The 19,218-nt window shown below is 37.5% G+C and overlaps 2 protein-coding genes across 3 annotated transcripts; one reads left to right on the forward strand and one right to left on the reverse strand.

Annotated features, from left to right (window-relative positions):
* The first annotated feature begins 314 nt into the window (after positions 1 to 314).
* On the forward strand, positions 315 to 12,876 carry LOC145620989 (protein DJ-1 homolog C-like). The gene is made up of 9 exons (XM_081675728.1): positions 315 to 992; positions 1,093 to 1,293; positions 1,490 to 1,639; positions 1,756 to 1,935; positions 10,277 to 10,345; positions 11,142 to 11,342; positions 11,904 to 12,041; positions 12,196 to 12,519; positions 12,602 to 12,876. Exons 1-8 carry the CDS (start codon positions 750 to 752, stop codon positions 12,406 to 12,408), a joined length of 1,395 nt encoding a protein of 464 aa, XP_081531854.1. The 5' UTR covers positions 315 to 749; the 3' UTR covers positions 12,409 to 12,519; positions 12,602 to 12,876.
* Positions 12,877 to 13,265: 389 nt separating this feature from the next.
* On the reverse strand, positions 13,266 to 18,436 carry LOC145619420 (uncharacterized). 2 transcript variants are annotated; one of them, XM_081674105.1, is made up of 5 exons: positions 18,099 to 18,436; positions 17,322 to 17,573; positions 16,615 to 16,758; positions 15,282 to 16,040; positions 13,266 to 13,700 (listed from the first exon to the last, which is right to left on the reverse strand). In XM_081674105.1, exons 1-5 carry the CDS (start codon positions 18,210 to 18,212, stop codon positions 13,476 to 13,478), a joined length of 1,494 nt encoding a protein of 497 aa, XP_081530231.1. In that variant the 5' UTR covers positions 18,213 to 18,436; the 3' UTR covers positions 13,266 to 13,475. The 2 variants fall into 2 exon arrangements, with proteins under 2 accessions (XP_081530231.1, XP_081530230.1); XM_081674104.1 differs by lacking the exon at positions 13,266 to 13,700 and adding an exon at positions 13,712 to 14,014.
* Between the last annotated feature and the right edge of the window lie 782 nt (positions 18,437 to 19,218).

Consider the following 19,218-nt stretch of genomic DNA (forward strand, 5'->3'; position numbering starts at 1 on the left):
CTCTCTCTTGGGATCACAGCGGAAGTCTGAGATGTACTTTAATCCATAAACATATCGGGTCTAAATAAGTTATCTAAAGGCAAAATTGAAGACTATAATACATGAAATCAAACCATGGAGACTTAACTAATGGTGGGATTATAACCAATATTATCTGATTTGATTATTTACAAAACAAATTAAATTCAACTTGAATAAGTTGAATAGGACACGGTAATTAAAACAGACTCGTTAGTTTAACCTCTACTAGATACATGAGTACACTCAAATATAATCAAGTCAAGAAGGCATTTACGAGACAGTGAGTGTGCAATTTTACACCGGAGTGTATTGGATAAACACCCTTAAATATCTCCGTAGTAAGCAATTGTTTACAAAAATTAATACAAACTATGGATAATGTAATACCCAACACTTCACTTCACTTCACAATCTCTTTAACAACGTGAAAACGCCAACCCCTTCACTCTTTAAAGTGCTATTCGAGCTCGAATTCTCCCTTCATGTATGTGAGATGATGAAGCTAAACACCCATCTATAAATTTCAGATTTACTTCATGTGTATAGAAAGTTTTCGAAAAGTGCCCACCATGTGTTCGATAAAATGCTTGACAGACATTTCTAGCTAAGTATACTCTGTAAACATCATCACACAGCTGAGTGTTGATTCTGCTATTTCTTGCAAGTTTACTCCTTTTGGGGTTTAAAAAGCAAGAAGATAGGTGGAATTGAGTGGAGGTAGAATACTAATGGAGTGTTTATCATCAGTATTGGCTCCAAAAGCATGTTGCTTTCATAGACCATACCTCAACTTTCACCCAATTTCCACGGTTTGTTCAGTTAGTCTCCGCCCTTCATTCTCATCCTCCTTTTCTGTGCCGTTTCGCGGTGGCGTACCCACTTTGAAGAAAAGTCTAACAGCTGCAGCTGCTGTAACTGAAGCAGTGGAAACAGATAGACCTGATGTACATTCCCCTGTATCTCCTAAAAAGGTTTTGCTTTGTATTATGAAATTCTGATATTATTTGGATACAAGGATAAATGGGTTATATCTTGTGTCTTGATAAGTGCTTAATGTAATTGTGTTGACAGGTTTTGATCCCAATTGGGTATGGAACAGAAGAAATGGAAGCTGTGATATTGGTGCAAATTTTGCGCCAAGCTGGTGCTTGTGTGACTGTGGCCTCGGTTGAGCCACAGCTTGAGGTCGAGGCGTTTGGTGGTGTGAAGCTTGTTGCTGATACCTCTATCAATTCTTGCACTAATGAGATATTCGATCTTATCGCCTTACCAGTTAGTTCTTTTGCAGTTTGTTTCACTATGTGTTGCTATAAGTTGAATGTACCTTAAATTTTATCTTCAAAATAATATATCAGTGATATGAAGTTGCATGACTTTGAATGGCGAGTGTATATTAGTAAGTTTCACATTTGCCTCCTTTTGGTTCTACAACATCTGTGCCTCTTAGAGTTTACTGACATATATGCAGGGAGGTATGCCTGGTTCTGCTCGGCTGAGAGATTGTGAAGTTCTGCGCGATATTACTAGCAAACATGCCGGGGAGAAAAGGTTATATGGTGCTATATGTGCTGCTCCAGCTGTTACCCTCCAACCATGGGGACTACTAAAAAGAAAGCGGGTATATATTGCATACTGGCATTTCTTGTAGGTCTTTCTGATTTTCTTTGAAGCACACCTTGTGTCTCATGTCAAATTAATGTAGCTGATTAATTTTTCATTACCTTTCACTACAAGATCACTTGTCACCCTGCTTTCATGGGCAAGCTTTCTTCCTTTTGGGCTGTCAAATCCAACATCCAAGTGTCCGGAGAGCTTACAACTAGTCGTGGCCCAGGAACTACTTTTGAATTCGCCCTGTCATTGGTAGAACAATTGTATGGCGAGTCTGCTGCTCAGGAAGTCAAAGGTTTGCTGGTAAGCTTGTTGCATTTGTTTGGTTTAAGGAAATTCTGTATCATCTTTTGATATTCTCGTTTTCTTTTTTCTTTTTTCTGTTTTTATGGGTATAAGATGGAACCTGTACCTGTCTATTGATTTTAACCGTGCATATGATGAGGTATGTGAGGAATGCAGTGTTAATACGGAGTAGGAGACAGTAAGCAATAAGCTTATGAAGAGGGACTGAGGGAGTTTGAAACTTTGCGATTATGCAGGATGATGCATGAAAAGGAAAACCAATTATAAATGATGACATATTATCAACTCATTCTTATAAATTCCATGACTAAAGTATGTAACCTATGCAAAAAAGGAAATCCTATATCATATACTCCGTATCAACTAGCAGTAACACAATAATGGGTCAAAATTTGTGATAATAAAACCCTTAATATTTTTATGGGCCTCAAAAGGGAAAATATGGAAAAAAAAAAGACAATAATAGGAAAAACAGGGACAGTTGGGGAACAATCACATAAGGTGGGAAAAGGTTGGAAATATTAAGAGGGGTGGGTGTTTTGACACATTGGTAGATTTCAGATGGCCCGTTTTGCGCTTTTTTTTTTTAGAGAGGGGGGGGGGGGGGTGGGGGTTGTATTGGACCATAGGGAATAGGCTGATTGACACATAATTGAGTGATTGGGGGTTGTTTGTTATGTTGGTGGTGAGGGAATAAGGTAATTGATTATATGTATAAGATAAGAAATGGTGCTTACATTACATAAGTAGTTTGTTCACATCACATCAATCAATAATGCAACATATTTCCAAAATAGCCACACTGAACCAAACTCATTCATGGGACTTTATAGACTAATTGATAGGCCTCTTATGGTTCCAAACCAACTTATATGACCCCGAGGGACACCTCACATATTTACTTCATTTTTGGATATTTTTTCCAAAAGTAGTTCGAAAGCGTGGATTATAACCTTCAAATTTGGATAATTTTCGATTTTTTGGGACCCAGAAAGGAAATTAGTCCGGATGCTTCCCACGGTCCCCAAGACACACCGAGAGTTCATTTGGGTGGCTAGAACCGTCCACTTTGTCTTTATATTGCCAATTTTCCCATTTACAACTTACGCCCCTTTAATTAACTCAAGGCCACCACAAGGCTTTATATGACCGACAAGCGGTCATATATGGTTCCAAACAATATTGTATGACCCTGTTATACATCTCTTACACTCCGGAGATTTTTGTGAGTCCCGGAACCTATAATATTGGTCCAAGAACGTGGGTAATATCCTTCACTTTTAGGCAATTTAGGACTTTTTCAAACGTGAAATGAAAATTGGTCAGGGGTCTTCCCATGGACCTCACGACACCCTGGAACGTCATTTGGGTGGTTCCAACCATTCACTTTGCCATAAACCATCAATTTAACCACTTATGTACACACCTCTCTTAATTAACTCAAAGCCACCATGGACCTTTATGTGGTTGACTAATGATCATATATAGTTCTTAACAACTTTATATGACCCCGAGGAGTGCCCCCTACAATCTTGAGATTTTTCGACACCGGGTCCCGAAATCTCCGAAATTTATCCAAAAGCGTAGATTATAGCCTTCAAATTTGGAAAATTCTAGAATTTTTCGGACCCAAAAAGGATAGAGGTCGAGCTTTTTCGCATAGACCTCACAACTACTCGGGAGGCCATCTAAGTGTTTGGAACTGTGTACTTTTGCTTTACATAGCAAGAAAGGCTGTTTTTGTATGCGCTTCCTATCATTGGTTATATGCCACCATAAGGTCTTTATGTGACTGGCTAATGGACAAAGAAGGAAATCCTAAATTGTGTATCATGTAGGTGTGAATTGACGAAGATGGTACCACTGCGTGCCATATGTATTGAACCATAGGGAAATTGGGTGATTGACACATAATAGTGTGATTGGGGGATGTTTGTAATGTTGGTGGTGAGGGAATAAGGCAATTGATTGTATGTAGAAGATAAGAAATGGTGCTTACATTACATAAGTAGTTTGTTCACATCACATAAATTAATAAAGCAACATATTTCCAAAATAGACACACTAAACCAAACTCATTTATGGGACTTTATAGACTAATTGATAGGCCTCTTATGGTTCCAAACCCACTTATATGACTCCGAGGGACACCTCACATATTCACTTCATTTTTGGAAATTTTTCCAGAAGTAGCTCGAAAGTGTGGATTATAACCTTCAAATTTGGACAATTTTCGATTTTTTGGGACCCAGAAAAGAAACTGGTCAGGATGCTTCCCACGGACCCCAGGGGACACTCCGAGAGTTCATTTGGGTGGCTACAACCGTCCACTTTGTCTTTATATTGCTAATTTACCCATTCACAACTTACGCCCCTTTAATTAACTTAAGGCCACCACAAGGCTTTGTATGACCGACAAGTGGTCATATAAAGTTCCAAAAAATATTGTATGACACTGCTATACATCTCTTACACTCCGGAGATATTTGTGGGTCCCGAAACTTATAATATTGGTCCAACAATGTGGGTAATAGCCTTCACTTCTAGGCAATTTAGGACTTTTTAAAACGTGAAATCAAAATTGGTCGGCGGTCTTCCCATGGACCTCACGACACCCTCAAACGTCATTTGGGTGGTTCCAACCATTCACTTTGCCATAAACCATCAATTTCACCACTTATGTACACACCTCTCTTAATTAACTTAAAGCCACCATGGACCTTTATAAGGTTGACTAATGATCATATATGGTTCTTAAGAATTTTATATGACCCCGAGGTGTGCCCCCTACAATCTAGAGATTTTTTGACACCGGGTCCTGAAATCTCTGAATTTTATCCAAAAGCGTAGATTATAGCCTTCAAATTTGGAAAATTTAGGATTTTTTCGGACCCAGTAAGGATAGAGGTCAAGGTTTTTTGCATGGACCCCACAACCATCTGAGTGTTTGGAACTGTTTACTTTTCCTTTACATAGTAAGAAAGGCTGTTTTTGTATGCGCCTCTTATCATTGGCTATATGCCACCATAAGGTCTTTATGTGACTACCTAATGGACAAAGAAAGAAATCCTAAATTGTGTATCATGTAGGTGTGAATTGATGAAGATAGTACTACTGCGTGCCATATGTATTGGACCACATGGAAATAGGATGAGTGACACATAATAGAGTGATTGGAGGTTGTTTGGAATGTTGGTGGTAAGGGAATACGGTATTTGATTATATGTATAAGATAAGAAATGGTGTTTACATAACATAAGTAGTTTGTTCACATCATATTGATCAATAATGCAACCTATTTCCAAAATAGCCACACTTAACCAAACTCATTCATGGGACTTTATAGACTAATTGATAGGCCTCTTATGGTTCCAAACCAACTTATATGACCCCGAGGGACACCTCACATATTCACTTCATTTTTGGAAAACTTTTCCAAAAGTAGCTCGAAAGCGTGGATTATAAACTTCAAATTTGGACAATTTTCGATTTTTTGGGACCCAAAAAGGAAACTAGTCGGGATGCTTCCCATGGACCCCAAGACATTCTGAGAGTTCATTTGGGTAGCTTGAACCGTGCACTTTGTCTTTATATTGTCAATTTACCCATTTACAACTTATGCCCCTTTAATTAACTCAAGGCCACCACAAGTCTTAATATGACCGACAAGCGGTCATATATGGTTTCAAACAATATTGTATGACCATGTTATACATCTCTTACACTCTAGAGATATTCTTGCGTCCCGAAACCTATAATATTGGTCCAAGAATGTGGGTAATAGCCTTCACTTCACCTTACAACACCCTGGATCGTCATTTGGGTGGTTCCAACCATTCACTTTGCCTTAAACTATCAATTTAACCACTTATGTACATATCTCTCTTAATTAACTCAAAGCCACCATGGACCTTTATGTGGTTGACTAATTATCATATATGGTTCTTGACAACTTTGTATGATCCCGAGGTGTGCCCTCTACAATCTTGATATTTTTCAACACTAGGTCCCGAAATCTCCAAAATTTATCCAAAAGCGTAGATTATAGCCTTCAAGTTTGGAAAATTTTGGATTTATTCGAACCCGGAAAGGATAAAGTTGAGGTTTTTCGCATGGATTCCCCAAATACCCGGGAGGCCATCTGAGTGTTTGGAACTGTTTACTTTTCCTTTACATAGTAAAAAAGGCTGTTTTTGTATGCGCCTCCTATCATTGGCTATATGCCACCATAAATGTGACTGGATAATGGACAGAGAAGGAAATCCTAAATTGTGTATCATGTAGGTGTGAATTGACAAAGATGGTACTACTACGTGCCATATGTATTGGGGAAATAGGGTGATTGACACATAATAGAGTGATTAGGGGTTATTTGTAATGTTGGTGGTAAGGGAATAAGGTAATTGATTATATGTATAAGATAAGAAATGGTGCTTACATTACATAAGTAGTTTGTTCACATCACATTAATCAATAATTAACATATTTCAAAAATAGCCACATTAAACAAAACTCATTCATAGGACTATATAGACTAATTGATAGGCCTCTTATGGTTATAAACCAACTTATATGACCCCGAGGGACACCTCACATATTCACTTCATTTTTGGAAAATTTATCCAGAAGTAGCTCGAAAGCATGGATTATAACCTTCAAATTTGAACAATTTTCGATTTTTTGGGTCTTGGAAAGGAAACTAGTCAGGATGCTTCCCATGGACCCCAAGACACTCCGAGAGTTCATTTGGGTGGCTAGAACCTTCCACTTTGTCTTTATATTGCCAATTTACCCATTTACAACTTACGCCCCTTAAATAACTCAAGGCCACCACAAGGCTTTATTATATAACCGACAAGCGGTCATTTATGGTTCCAAACAATATTGTATGACCTTGTTATACATCTATTACACTCTGGAGAAATTCGTGGATCCCGAAACCTATAATATTGGTTCAAGAACGTGGGTAATAGCCTTCACTTCTAGGCAATTTAGGACTTTTTCAAACGTGACATGAAAATTGGTCGGGGGTCTTCCCATTGACCTCACGACACCCTGGAACGTCGGTTCCAACCTTTCACTTTGCCTTATTCATCAATTTAACCACTTATGTACGCACCTCTCTTAATTAACTCAAAGGCACCATGGACCTTTATGTGGTTGACTAATGATCATATATGGTTCTTAACAACTCTATATGACCCCGTGGTGTGCCCCCTACTATCTTGAGATTTTTCGATACCAGGTCCTTAATTCTCCGAAATTTGTTTAAAAGCGAAGATTAAAGCCTTCAAATTTGGAAAATTTTGGATTTTTTCGGACCTAGAAAGGATAGAGGTCAAGGTTTTTCGCATGGACCCTACAATCTAAGTGTTTGGAATTGTTTAGTTTTCCTTTACATAGTAAGAAAGGCTTTTTTTATAAGGTCTGTATGTGACTGGCTAATGGCCAAAGAAGGAAATCCTAAATTGTGTATCATGTAGGTGTGAATTGATGAAGATGGTACTACTGCGTGCCATATGTATTGGAACACATGGAAATAGGATGATTGACACATAATAGAGTGATAGGGGGTTGTTTATAATGTTGGTGGTGAGGGAATAAGGTATTTGATTATATGTATAAGATAAGAAATGGTGTTTACATAACATAAGTAGTTTGTTCACATCACATCGGTCAATAATGCAACCTATTTCTAAAATAGCCACACAAAACCAAACTCATTCATGGGACTTTATAAACTAATTGATAGGCCTCTTATGGTTCCAAACCAACTTATATGACCCCGAGGGACACCTCACATATTCACTTCAATTTTGGAATTTTTTTTCAAAAATAGCTCGAAAGCGTGGATTATAACCTTCAAATTTGGACAATTTTCGATTTTTTGGGACTTAGAAAGGAAACTAGTCAGGATGCAACCCACGGACCCCAGGACCCCAAGACACTTCGAGAGTTTCATTTGGGTGGCTAGAACCGTCCACTTTGTCTTTATATTGCCAATTTACCCATTTACAACTTATGCTCTTTAATTAACTCAAGGCCACCACAAGGCTTTATATGACCGATAAGCGGCCATATATGGTTCCAAACAATATTGTATGACCCTGTTATACATCTCTTACACTCCGGAGATATTCGTGGGTCCTGAAACCTATAATATTGGTCCAAGAACGTGGGTAATAGCCTTCACTTCAAGGCAATTTAGGACCTTTTCAAACGTGAAATGAAAATTGGTTAGGGGTCTTCCCATGGACCTCACGACACCCTGGAACGTCATTTGGGTGGTTCCAACCATTCACTTTGCCTTAAACCATCAATTTAACCACTTATGTACACACCTCTCTTAATTATTTCAAAGCCACCATGGACCTTTATGTGGTTGATTAATGATCATATATGTTCTTAACAACTTTATATGACCCCGAGGTGTGCCCCCCTACAATCTTGAGATTTTTCGACACCAGGTCCCAAAATCTCCGACATTTATCCATAAGCGTAGATTATAGCCTTCAAATTTGGAAAATTCTGGATTTTTCAGACCAGAAAGATAGAGGTCGAGGATTTTCGCATGGACCCCTCGGCTACCCAGCAAGCCATCCGAGTGTTTGGAACTGTTTACTTTTCCTTTACATAGTAAGAAAGGCTGTTTTTGTATGCGCCTCCTATCATTGGTTATATGCCACCATAAGGTCTATATGTGACTGGCTAATAGACAAAGAAGGAAATCCTAAATTGTGTATCATGTAGGTGTGAATTGACGAAGATGGTACTACTGCGTGCCATATGTATTGGGGAAATAGGGTGATTGACACATAATAGAGTGATTGGGGGTTGTTTGTAATGTTGGTGGTGAGGGAATAAGGTAATTGATTGTATAAGATAAGAAATGGTGCTTACATTTCATAAGTAGTTTGTTCACATCACATCGATTAATAATGCAACATATTTCCAAAATAGCCACACTGAACCAAACTCATTCATGGGACTTTATAGACTAATTGATAAGCCTCTTATGGTTCCAAACCAACTTATATGACCCCAAGGGACACCTCACATATTCACTTCATTTTTGGAAAATTTTTCCAAAAGTAGCTCGAAAGCGTGGATTATAACCTTTAAATTTGGACAATTTTCGATATTTTGGGACCTAAGTCAGGATGCTTCCCACAGACCCCAAGACACTCCGAGAGTTCATTTGGGTGGCTAGAACCGTCCACTTTGTCTTTATATTGCCAATTTACCCATTTACAACTTACGCCCCTCTAATTAACTCAAGACCACCATAAGGCTTTATATGACCGACAAGCGGTCATATATGGTTCCAAACAATATTGTATGACCCTGTTATACATCTCTTACACTCCGGAGATATTCGTGGGTCTTAAAACCTCTAATATAGTTCCAAGAACGTGGGTAATAGCCTTCACTTCTAGGCAATTTAGGACTTTTTCAACCGTGAAATGAATATTGGTCGGCGGTCTTCCCATGGACCTCCTGTAACGTCATTTGGGTGGTTCCAACCATTCACTTTGCCATAAACCATCAATTTAACCAGTTATGTACACACCCCTCTTAATTATTTCAAAGCCACCATGGACCTTTATGAAGTTGACTAATGATCATATATGGTTCTTAACAACTTTATATGACCCCGAGGTGTGCCCCCGACAATCTTGAGATTTTTCAACACTAGGTCCCGAAATCTCCAAAATTTATCCAAAAGCGTAGATTATAGCCTTTAAATTTGGAAAATTTTGGATTTTTTATGACCCAGAAAGGATAGAAGTCAAGGTTTTTCGCATGGACCCCACAACTACCCGGGAGGCCATCTGAGTGTTTGGAACTGTTTACTTTTCCTTTACATAGTAAAAAAGGTTGTTTTTGTATGCACCTCCTATCATTGGCTATATGCCACCATAGGGTCTTTATGTGACCGACTAATGGACAAAGAAGGAAATCCCAAATTGTATATCATGTAGGTGTGAATTGACGAAGATGGTACTACTGCGTGCCATATGTTAAATTTCCATTCATTATGGTTATCTTGTAAATTGTTTAGTTTCTGTCATATGGAGCAGATGAACCAATCAAACATGGTGTTGACCATACTGGTCCATGTGATTAATTGTGTTTTCTAGTGATCTATACCTCTAAAAAATGTTACCCTTTATTACTTTTAGAAGTTGAGACTAGATATTCCTAATCAATTTGCCCCGAATCAATCTTCTTGATCAGTTTGCACATTATGAAAACTCAACATTCTCTAACCACATTCGTACTTGCATAAATTAATGTAATTGTTACTAATCCTTGTATTTTTGGACTCATTATTCAGCTACTTAGTGAAGATCAGCCTAGAAAAGAGTTCAATGAAGTGGAATGGCTGCTTGATCACCCTCCTCATGTAAGCAGATTTATCTTTAGTGATGGTTTAGTTTTGCCCCTAATTTACACTGTTAAAATCCATCTGCATTCTTATTTCCAGTAGCATACACTGTCTATCCGCCATTGTTAGTGCAGTTTAAATTCCGCTGTAGGATTGTAAAGTAAATGTATGTGTTATTTTCTGATCTCAGAACTGAATGTGTTACCTTTTGAAAATGTTGTGTCACACTGTTACATTGTGCATAATTTGGTGATCCCTGTCCTCAACTCCCATCTCCCAAGACCAACACGTCAAAAAAGAGGGAGTGGTAATTGCTATAGGTGTTGGGAGTCTTGGCAAATCCTTAGTTAATTGATGAGCATGTTCTGATTCAACTATTTTTTGTAATTCTTCTTTTTATTCTTGTCAAATGCTAGCTTAGTAAAACTTGGTCCAGTTATTTCTGCAATTTTATACCAAGTACCTGAGGTTTGGTTTGAATGCCAATTATGAATTTTGTCATCAAGCTCAATGTTTCTGTAGCAATGCATATCTTCTAATGGCACAGCACTGTTTAAGGGACTGAAAAACGGGAAGTTTACTTTTTATCATCATTTCCTTAGTTTGGTTGTAAGTGCTTCACCTATAATTACCCTGATAATCAAGCAGAATTTGGGTGTCCTTGATTACACAAAGTTCGCATATTCTATAATTGTTGATGGCCTTTCACCTTTGGTAGTCTTGACCTTTACATAGCAGAATTCACTTGTATTTGCTCTTTTTTTTTTTTTCCTTCTGGAAATGCCTTCACTGATTAATGTCATATGCCACAAAGGTACTCATTCCAGTGGCAAATGGATCTGATGAAACAGAGGTTGTGACCATAGTTGACATTCTTAGAAGAGCAAAAGTTAATGTTGTGGTTGCTTCAGTTGAAAAGTCACTGCAAATTCTGGCATCTCATGGAACCAATATTATTGCAGACAAGCTAATTGATGTAGCTGCTGAGTCCATTTATGACTTGATTGTTCTTCCGGTGAGAGCTGTTTCCTTTATTCTCAACTTCAATAGAATACTACATTTCTTGAATTGTCAAGACTCTTGTTTTGTGGTTAGAAAATGAGTTTGATATCAGTAGCAGGTGTGTGTGACTGAAAAGTGAATAAAACTATAAAAGAGCTATACGATATCAGGGGCATAAGTTGCACAATTGGCTATGGCAATTGGCAAGTGCATGCAGGTGTTTTAATATATCAGTCGGCAAATGAAACCTGAATGATAACAATATTAGGGTGGGTAATGCATAATTTCTTCTCTTATAGTTGGCTGACTTAAGAAGACTGGCTCATTCGAGGGAAGTAAAGGTTGGGAGCTGGGAAGAAGTGAACCATTCAAACTTAGAAGTCTATGACCTGTTGTTTTGAATGCAGCCTCTTTTTTCCCTTTTCTTTGGGATTTTTTATTTTATTTTTTTTTTTTTTTTTTTTTTGGGAAGGGGTGGGGGGGTGGTGGGGATCAGTTCATTATCTTTTACAAGAAGAAATTAACTTGTTTCTGACCTCCCTAATACTTTGTACAACGGTTTTTGTATTTACAGGGTGGCCTTAATGGGGTTAAGAGGCTAAGTAAGTCAAAGGTTCTTAAGAAGCTACTTAAAGAACAGAAATCTGCCGGCAGAATGTATGGAGCAATATGCTCCTCTCTGACACTCCTGCATAAACATGGGCTGCTCAAGGTAAGAGCTAGTTCTTTCTGACCTGGTATGTGCTTTTACATCTGTCTGCTGCATTGGTGAAAAAGAGAAAAAAAAAAAAAAAAAGGGGTAGTGTTTTTATTTATTTATTACTTCGTATTATGCTAAGAGATGGTAATTACTCGATGGTGAATAGGACAAGAAAGTAGCTGCTCATCCCTCCTTATTAGACGAGCGAAAAATCGAAATGGTTGGTGGTGCCAAGGTAGTGATTGATGGGAAGCTAATTACGTCCAAGGGACTAATTACTGCAACTGACTTTGCCCTTGCTATTGTGAGCAAGCTTTTCGGACATGCCAGGGCAAGAAGTGTAGCAGAAGGTCTCGTCTTTGAATACCCAAGGGGGTAACCAGTAACTAATGACAAGAATGGAGTCCTGTCCTATGGTCATGGCAGAGCATTTTTGATAGGTCGTGTGAATCATTGGGAAAGCAGTAAAAGTCATACCTACCCGTGAAAGGTTTGATGTAACTCTTCATGATACCAACTGATTGGAAAAGATATTGGTCGTAAAGTGACTAATTGCTTTGTAATCTGTGCAGATCTTTGGCTGCATAAAATTTTGAAGACCTCAAAGGCTCAAATGATGTTTGCCAATTTTAGATGGTGGACCAGCACTCAGTGCTGTCTCCTGATTCCATTTTTCCATGATGTCAGAGTGCTATAGTCGACATTCGCAAGCAAGAGGTTGCATTGATTTAGCTTTAGTTCATTGAGTGCTGCTTATAGTTCGCACCTGTAATATTGGGAAAAATTATCTGGATTGGAATGTAAAGCAATTGATTTTTCTGCTCCAAAAAGTCGCTTCTGTTATAACTTATAACTGCTTTAAATCATTAGTTCTTTAACTTGTGAATCACCAAGAAAACATTCTTCTCCAAAACCACCAATGTGTTATTTAACTTGCCAAACGCCAAGAGCTAAGAAAACATTCTTCTCCAAAACCACCAATGTTTCATCATTTCCGTACAAAATAGCTAAAGACTGAAATAAAGATTGTTAATAACCTGATTGCAATATCCAGAAGATGCCGTTATGCCAAGGGAGTATTTCTTCAGAGGAATGTGGCTAAAAATTACTCTATACAATTTATCATAACTTGAAAATGCAAGCTTGGTTTAAGGGGTTGTTCCCATTTAATAAACCCATGCAAACAATGCGACTATGCGAGTGACCTGAAACCCTTATCAGAATGCAAGCGAAAAATCAGGAAAAGAAAAGTTATATATATACACATCAGAGGAGCAAAAGCTAAAGATACAATTTTATTTTTTTTTTAAAAAAAAGTGATAGTTGATAAATCTTTTAAACAATTACAAGAAGTAATTGACAATAATTCGCTATGTCAATATTTACAACTTAAGTTAAAAATCTGTTTCCAAGAAAGGGAAGATGACCCTGCAATATCAAGTAGAATCAGCTGAAGAAATCTTCAGGGCCACTGTCATGATCTCCTCCATCATCAGATGAATCACCATTGCGCCTGCTCAGTGACAGTATGAGTTCCATGAAATCCTGTCCTGAACCAGAATTACCGCTTTGCTCTGGTCTTGATAGGCGATTTTCCAGTGAAACTAATTGCAAAAGCAGCTCCTGAGGCGAAGTCACATGATACATCCAGTCCCTTTGCCTTGGCCTCAACTGGAAATGGATTAGAAATTATTGTCATTAGTATCATTATTACCATCATTTAAACTATCATCTTTGTCAATATTTCTATCATCATCCATATTAATTTCATCAATGTCATCGTCATCTTCATCATCATCATCATCATCCTCATCGTCGTCATCAGTATCATCTTCATAATAACAATAATTAACCTCATCATACATTTCGCCATCATCTTCAGATTCGCCAACGTCGTCATCATCATCATCATCATCAGATGAATCATCATCATCATCATCGGAATCACCAAACTCAAAGATATAAGATCGATCACTTATCAAGACCTTTTCAGAAAAGCAATGCAGAGACTAATTAGACTACCTCCGCCACTTATCTGACATTACCACAATGTTGTTAACAAGACTCTCACTGAGTCACTAGCAGGGTAATTAGGGTCATTTTGTACACAACTGTACCTTGTAACTAACAAAGGCTATTTCCATTTACGTTTTTCATAAAAAAAATGCAATAACCATCAGTTACTCAAAAGTAAAAAGTACAATGTTAAAAATACTCCCATCCCAAAATAAAAGTCTCATCTCATTCAAAAGAAATCTCCCCAATAGAAGTATCATTTCTCACCCCCCGCCCCCTATATATTTTAATTTACCTATAATTTACCAAACACCACTTATCTTCTACTTTATTCACTTTAATTCAACCAAATCTCACCTCTTGTTTTATATATATTCACCTTCCTAAAACACAAGTGCAAAAAGCATATGACACTATTTTTGGGAATGGAGTAAGAAATCTTATTTGAAATTTTTTTCTCAGCATCACATGAAGTATGTCAATGTTCTTTTTCTGATTGAGAGCAAAACAAAAACACCGTGGCCATGGTAATACTAGTTAAAGTAGAAAAGACCCAATCGGAGTAGTTTTTAAAGGAGCAGTGCATCAACTGTGGCGAAAATAAGGACATCTACGTAAATCATCTCGAAAAATACCAAAAAGGAAACCAATTAGAATAATTTTTTAAAAATTGTAATTCCAGCATTTTCAAATAGACTGTAGCAACTACTCTCTCCGTTCCTTTTCTATAGTTACTTTTCAAGTTCAGAGTGCTCCCTTTCTTTGGTTACGATCTATTTTAAGTAATAACTTAACATATTTACCCTCATATTTACCTACTTCCAATGTAATTTTTCTCATTTACCATAATATTTACAAAATCCCAAAGCAACTATTCTTATTTACTACAATGTTACTCCCAAAGCAGATACTCCCATTTACCAAAACATTTCCATTTTACCTACTCCCAAAGCATTTTTCTAATATCTGTGAAAAACCCAAACTTAACCTTAGAAAAGGAACAGAGGGAGTAAGACTTTAAGTAATAAAAACAACACATACAAGCACATGATTCCTTTTTTTGGTTAGATTTTTTTATGTACAACTCTGGAGCAGCACTAAGTTATTTGGTGTTGAGCATTAGAGTAGCACGTCCCAATCTTAAGCTTATTAAATTGAGAGCTAATGTACAAAAATGAATTTACTCCACAAGACCACAATGATATTAACATTCAAAGAATCGAAGAGAGGAAATACCTCGTCTATGTTGGCAGGCAAAGCAGCTCTCTCTTCTGCCTTTGGAGTCCATATTTTGATGTCACTCTCAATTCCACTACTGGCAAGAACTGCAGTATGTGGATGTGCCTCAATGCAGTTAACCACGTGCTTATCAGCTTCCATGACACGAATGAGCTCTCCATCTTTCTTTCTCCAGATAAATATCCGGCCACAATCAGATCCACTTACCACATACTCGCTTTTCGGCCCAAAGAAACTCACACCCTTGACTGTATCACGATTATGGTGGCCCTTGAATACTAGGGGAGCAGGCTTTTTTTCTGTATCCATGACGGATGTAGCTGCCTCTGAAGAGTCATTATGGCCAGGTTCATCAGTATCACTGCATGTTGAATCAGGAGATGATGGAGCAGGATGAGGATTTGGTCCCCATCCCATATCTTTAGCGAAGAGATATATATGCTCGTGATTATAGGACACAAGAAGCTCACTTTGATCAGAATATGCCAGACCTGTAATCCCTACTTGCACATTACCAACCAGATGCTCAGGACAATAGAAGTTCATGGGTTGGTCAAAATCAGTTGAACCATCCCACTTATATCTTCGAATATCATAAATCCGAGTATACTCATCAGACCCTCCAACTGCAAACAGATTAGGACTCCTAGGGTCAATTGCAATAGTGTTTAGTTGCACTATTGTAGAGTCACTCCCCCACTTAGTATGTGAGTGGCAGGTAAAAAGTTCTGTAGAAGCTTTAGTTCTCAGGTCAAACTGCATCAACATAGAAATAAAAGATTCAGTGTTGGTGAAGGCAATCATTAGAGCAGCATGGCTAGTTACGATTCCTAAAAGCCCTTAATGAAAGGTGACTACGGCCTAAATGAAAAATGTGAAGGTTATACAAGCTGTGCACTGTACAGGAAGTTGACCACAACATTAAATCCTTGATGTTTAAACTGCACTTACACTACAAACGCTTAACTACTCCCCCCCCCCCCCCCCCAACACACACACACACACACACAAAAAGATGTGATAGAAAGGGACAGAATTCTAGTGAGATTCTACTGAGGGCAGCAGTACAAAAAAAAGAGGTGATAAATATCTGGACAGCCAAGAAAAGTATGTAGGACTTTTGTAACTTCCAAATATATAAGCATTGCCAGGAAACTAACTTTACATTCTATGCTGCACCTCTGATAGTTTACTCATTGTTTTTAAATGTGCTTAGTGCCTGTGCAGTAACAAGTGTATTAAATCTTAAAACATTCTTTTGCAAGGGTGGGGCGTGGGGGTGGGAGCGGGGAGAAAGACAAAAGTCAAAGGAAGAGATGGAGTAAAGTACATGCTGAACCATTCCATCTTCACCGCAAGTATAAAAAATGTGAGGACTTCCAGGTTCAATAGCCAACTTATGAGCTCGGCCTTGATGCCTACCAAGCAAAGAGGTCTCTACACGCCCACCTTCAAGAATTTGTGCATGTCTAACCTGAAAGCATAAGTTTATTGCAAATAAGTAAACAAATTGCTAACGTCGAATGTCTAAAGCACAAGGTATAAGCAGGAAAGCAAAGCCAAATTCCCCAGATTAAATTAGTGAACTACAAAGATCAGCCTCATTCGGCTCATTGCAAACCAAATCCTTAAAAAAAAAAAAAGAAAACCAACAAATAATCTTATTAGCTTCACAAACAACATTTAAAAAATAAAGCACCCCCAAAACTAACCCCAAGGGAAATCATAACCTTTTGTGTGCCTCAGGTGTAAACAATAATATTACCGTTCAATGCTATATATTAAGGTAACTTTTAACCATATTTGGGGTGACTTTAGCTTGCTTTGATAATCTTTGATACATTAGAAGTGATTTTAAAGGGTAATATGACTATATTCGATTAGGAGAGATTTTTAAGGGGTAATTTTTTTTGTAATAAGAGCAACTTTGTCAATAAAATATAGGTAACAATTACATTTTATCAGAGTACCTTCACTCCCGATTTACAAAAATTTAATGTACACTCACCTTCTTTAAGAGTTTGGGGAGAAAAATACCTGGCCATCTGCTGCGCAAGTAACAATGCTGAAATCCTCACTGAAAGGCATAAATTTAGCTTGAAACACATTATTACTATGACCAGAATGAAATGAGAGTTTGGCATTGCCAACTTCCCAATCCCATAGTATAACTCTCCTGTCGTCAGAACCAGACACGAGAATTTCACCAGACGCGTTGAAGCTCACTGTATTAACACAGCCTCTATGCTTCACCAACTTCCTCAAAATATCAAGTCTGAGGACAAAATCCTGGACCAGAACCACAGTTTTAATGCAGCTAATCTAATTGGAACATAACTATAAATCCAACAAATATATACGAAGTACATATAAACTGAAAAATGCAACAAAGAAACTTTATCAAACAACATTTTACTACATAAGTTTAAGCAATATCCTACATTGGTTACAAAATCACATTGTATAATGCATCAATTCCTTTACAAAGGCAGATGAACGAACTCGAAAACACACCGATTCTCATGATCTTACCTTAGAACCGCAATGTTTGCAATCTGAATATACTCAATACATCAGATTCTACAATAACTATGTTCCAATTAACCAAATTTGTAACTTTAACAATGTCAATGCATCAACCAGTGATCAAGCCAACATAATCACTACTATAATTTAATTGAGACACAATCATTGAAAATTAAAGCCAAATTAATAAAAAAATAAAAAATAAAAAAAAAAAACTAAATATTAAATTAATCAATGCATTATAAAAGATTAATCAACAGCAGAAGAATTAGGGTTTAGGAAAGTAACCTCAGAAGCGGTGAGACGATGAGCGAAGCTTCTAGAAGAGAGTTGTCCGACCTCTCTTCGCCAAACATCCAAAATTGCTTTGTCATGACCACTTCTCGGCCTCTTCACACCCATCTTTAATTTGATATATTATTCCAATTCCAAAATTAATTCCAATAATTAGAGAAATTTAATTGATTATATATGAAAATTAGGGATAAAAATTCAATTCCTGCAATTATATAAAGAAGAAGATGAAGATGAAGATGAAGATGAAGATGATCAAGGTGGATCTTGTTGAGAATTAAAACTGAAAAAGGGGTTTCTAGAGCTTGGCAGTACAATTCTTATGCCATCACAAATTCACAACCTATAGGTGCAACTTTGGTTTAAACTTTAAAGTACCACTATAAAGTGTGCAATTCCTTTTTTTTTTTTTTTTTTTATTGTGACGGACACTGTTGGCAAAAAGTCTTGAGACCCTAAGGGATACATCTTAGGGTTATATAATGACGTTTTGAACCATGTATGACCATTATATGTTGTTAAAACTGTCCGTGATAGGCTTTAGTTAACGAAATAAGTGCAAGTTTGGAACGGGTAAATTGACCGTTTTATGGCAAATCGGATGGTTCCACCCACCCAATTGGACTCTCGGAGGGTATTAGGAACCATGCTAAACATCTCGGCAATTTTTATTTTCGGGCGAAAAAAGGTCAAAAAATTCCAAAATTTGAAGGCTATAATCCGCCCTTTTTGAGGAATTTTTAAATTAACGGAGCCCGTTGGCGAAAAGTCTTGAGAACCTAGGGGATACATCTTAGGGTCATATAATGACGTTTTAAACCATACATGACCATAATATGTTGTCAAAAATGTTCGTGGTAGGCTTCAGTTCACGAAATAAGTGCAAGTTTGGAACGGGTAAAATGATCGTTTTTAGGCAAATTGGATGGTTCCACCCACCCAGTTTGACTCTCGGAGGGTATTAGGGACCATGGTAAACATCTCAGCAATTTTTATTTGCGGGCGAAAAAAGGTTTAAAAATACCAAAATTGTAGGCAATAATCCACATTTTTTGAGGAATTTTTGATGTGACGGGCCCGTCGGCGAAAAGTATTGAGACCCTAGGGGATACAT

This window comes from Chenopodium album, chromosome 27 (assembly GCF_948465745.1).
Source record: "Chenopodium album chromosome 27, dcCheAlbu1.1, whole genome shotgun sequence".
Classification (NCBI taxonomy): domain Eukaryota; kingdom Viridiplantae; phylum Streptophyta; class Magnoliopsida; order Caryophyllales; family Amaranthaceae; genus Chenopodium; species Chenopodium album.

What these genes read in the sequence shown, in the direction of transcription:
- LOC145620989 (XM_081675728.1), top strand. Translation starts at nt 750, where the DNA reads ATGGAGTGTTTATCATCAGTATTGGCTCCAAAAGCATGTTGCTTTCAT. An exon ending in CCCCTGTATCTCCTAAAAAG is followed by an intron (nt 993 to 1,092) that starts GTTTTGCTTTGT and finishes TTGTGTTGACAG; the next exon opens with GTTTTGATCCCAATTGGGTA. An exon ending in ATGACTTGATTGTTCTTCCG is followed by an intron (nt 11,343 to 11,903) that starts GTGAGAGCTGTT and finishes TTGTATTTACAG; the next exon opens with GGTGGCCTTAATGGGGTTAA.
- LOC145619420 (XM_081674104.1), bottom strand. Translation starts at nt 18,212, where the DNA reads ATGGGTGTGAAGAGGCCGAGAAGTGGTCATGACAAAGCAATTTTGGAT. An exon ending in CTTGCGCAGCAGATGGCCAG is followed by an intron (nt 16,759 to 17,321) that starts GTATTTTTCTCC and finishes TTATGCTTTCAG; the next exon opens with GTTAGACATGCACAAATTCT. An exon ending in AAGATGGAATGGTTCAGCAT is followed by an intron (nt 16,041 to 16,614) that starts GTACTTTACTCC and finishes ATGTTGATGCAG; the next exon opens with TTTGACCTGAGAACTAAAGC.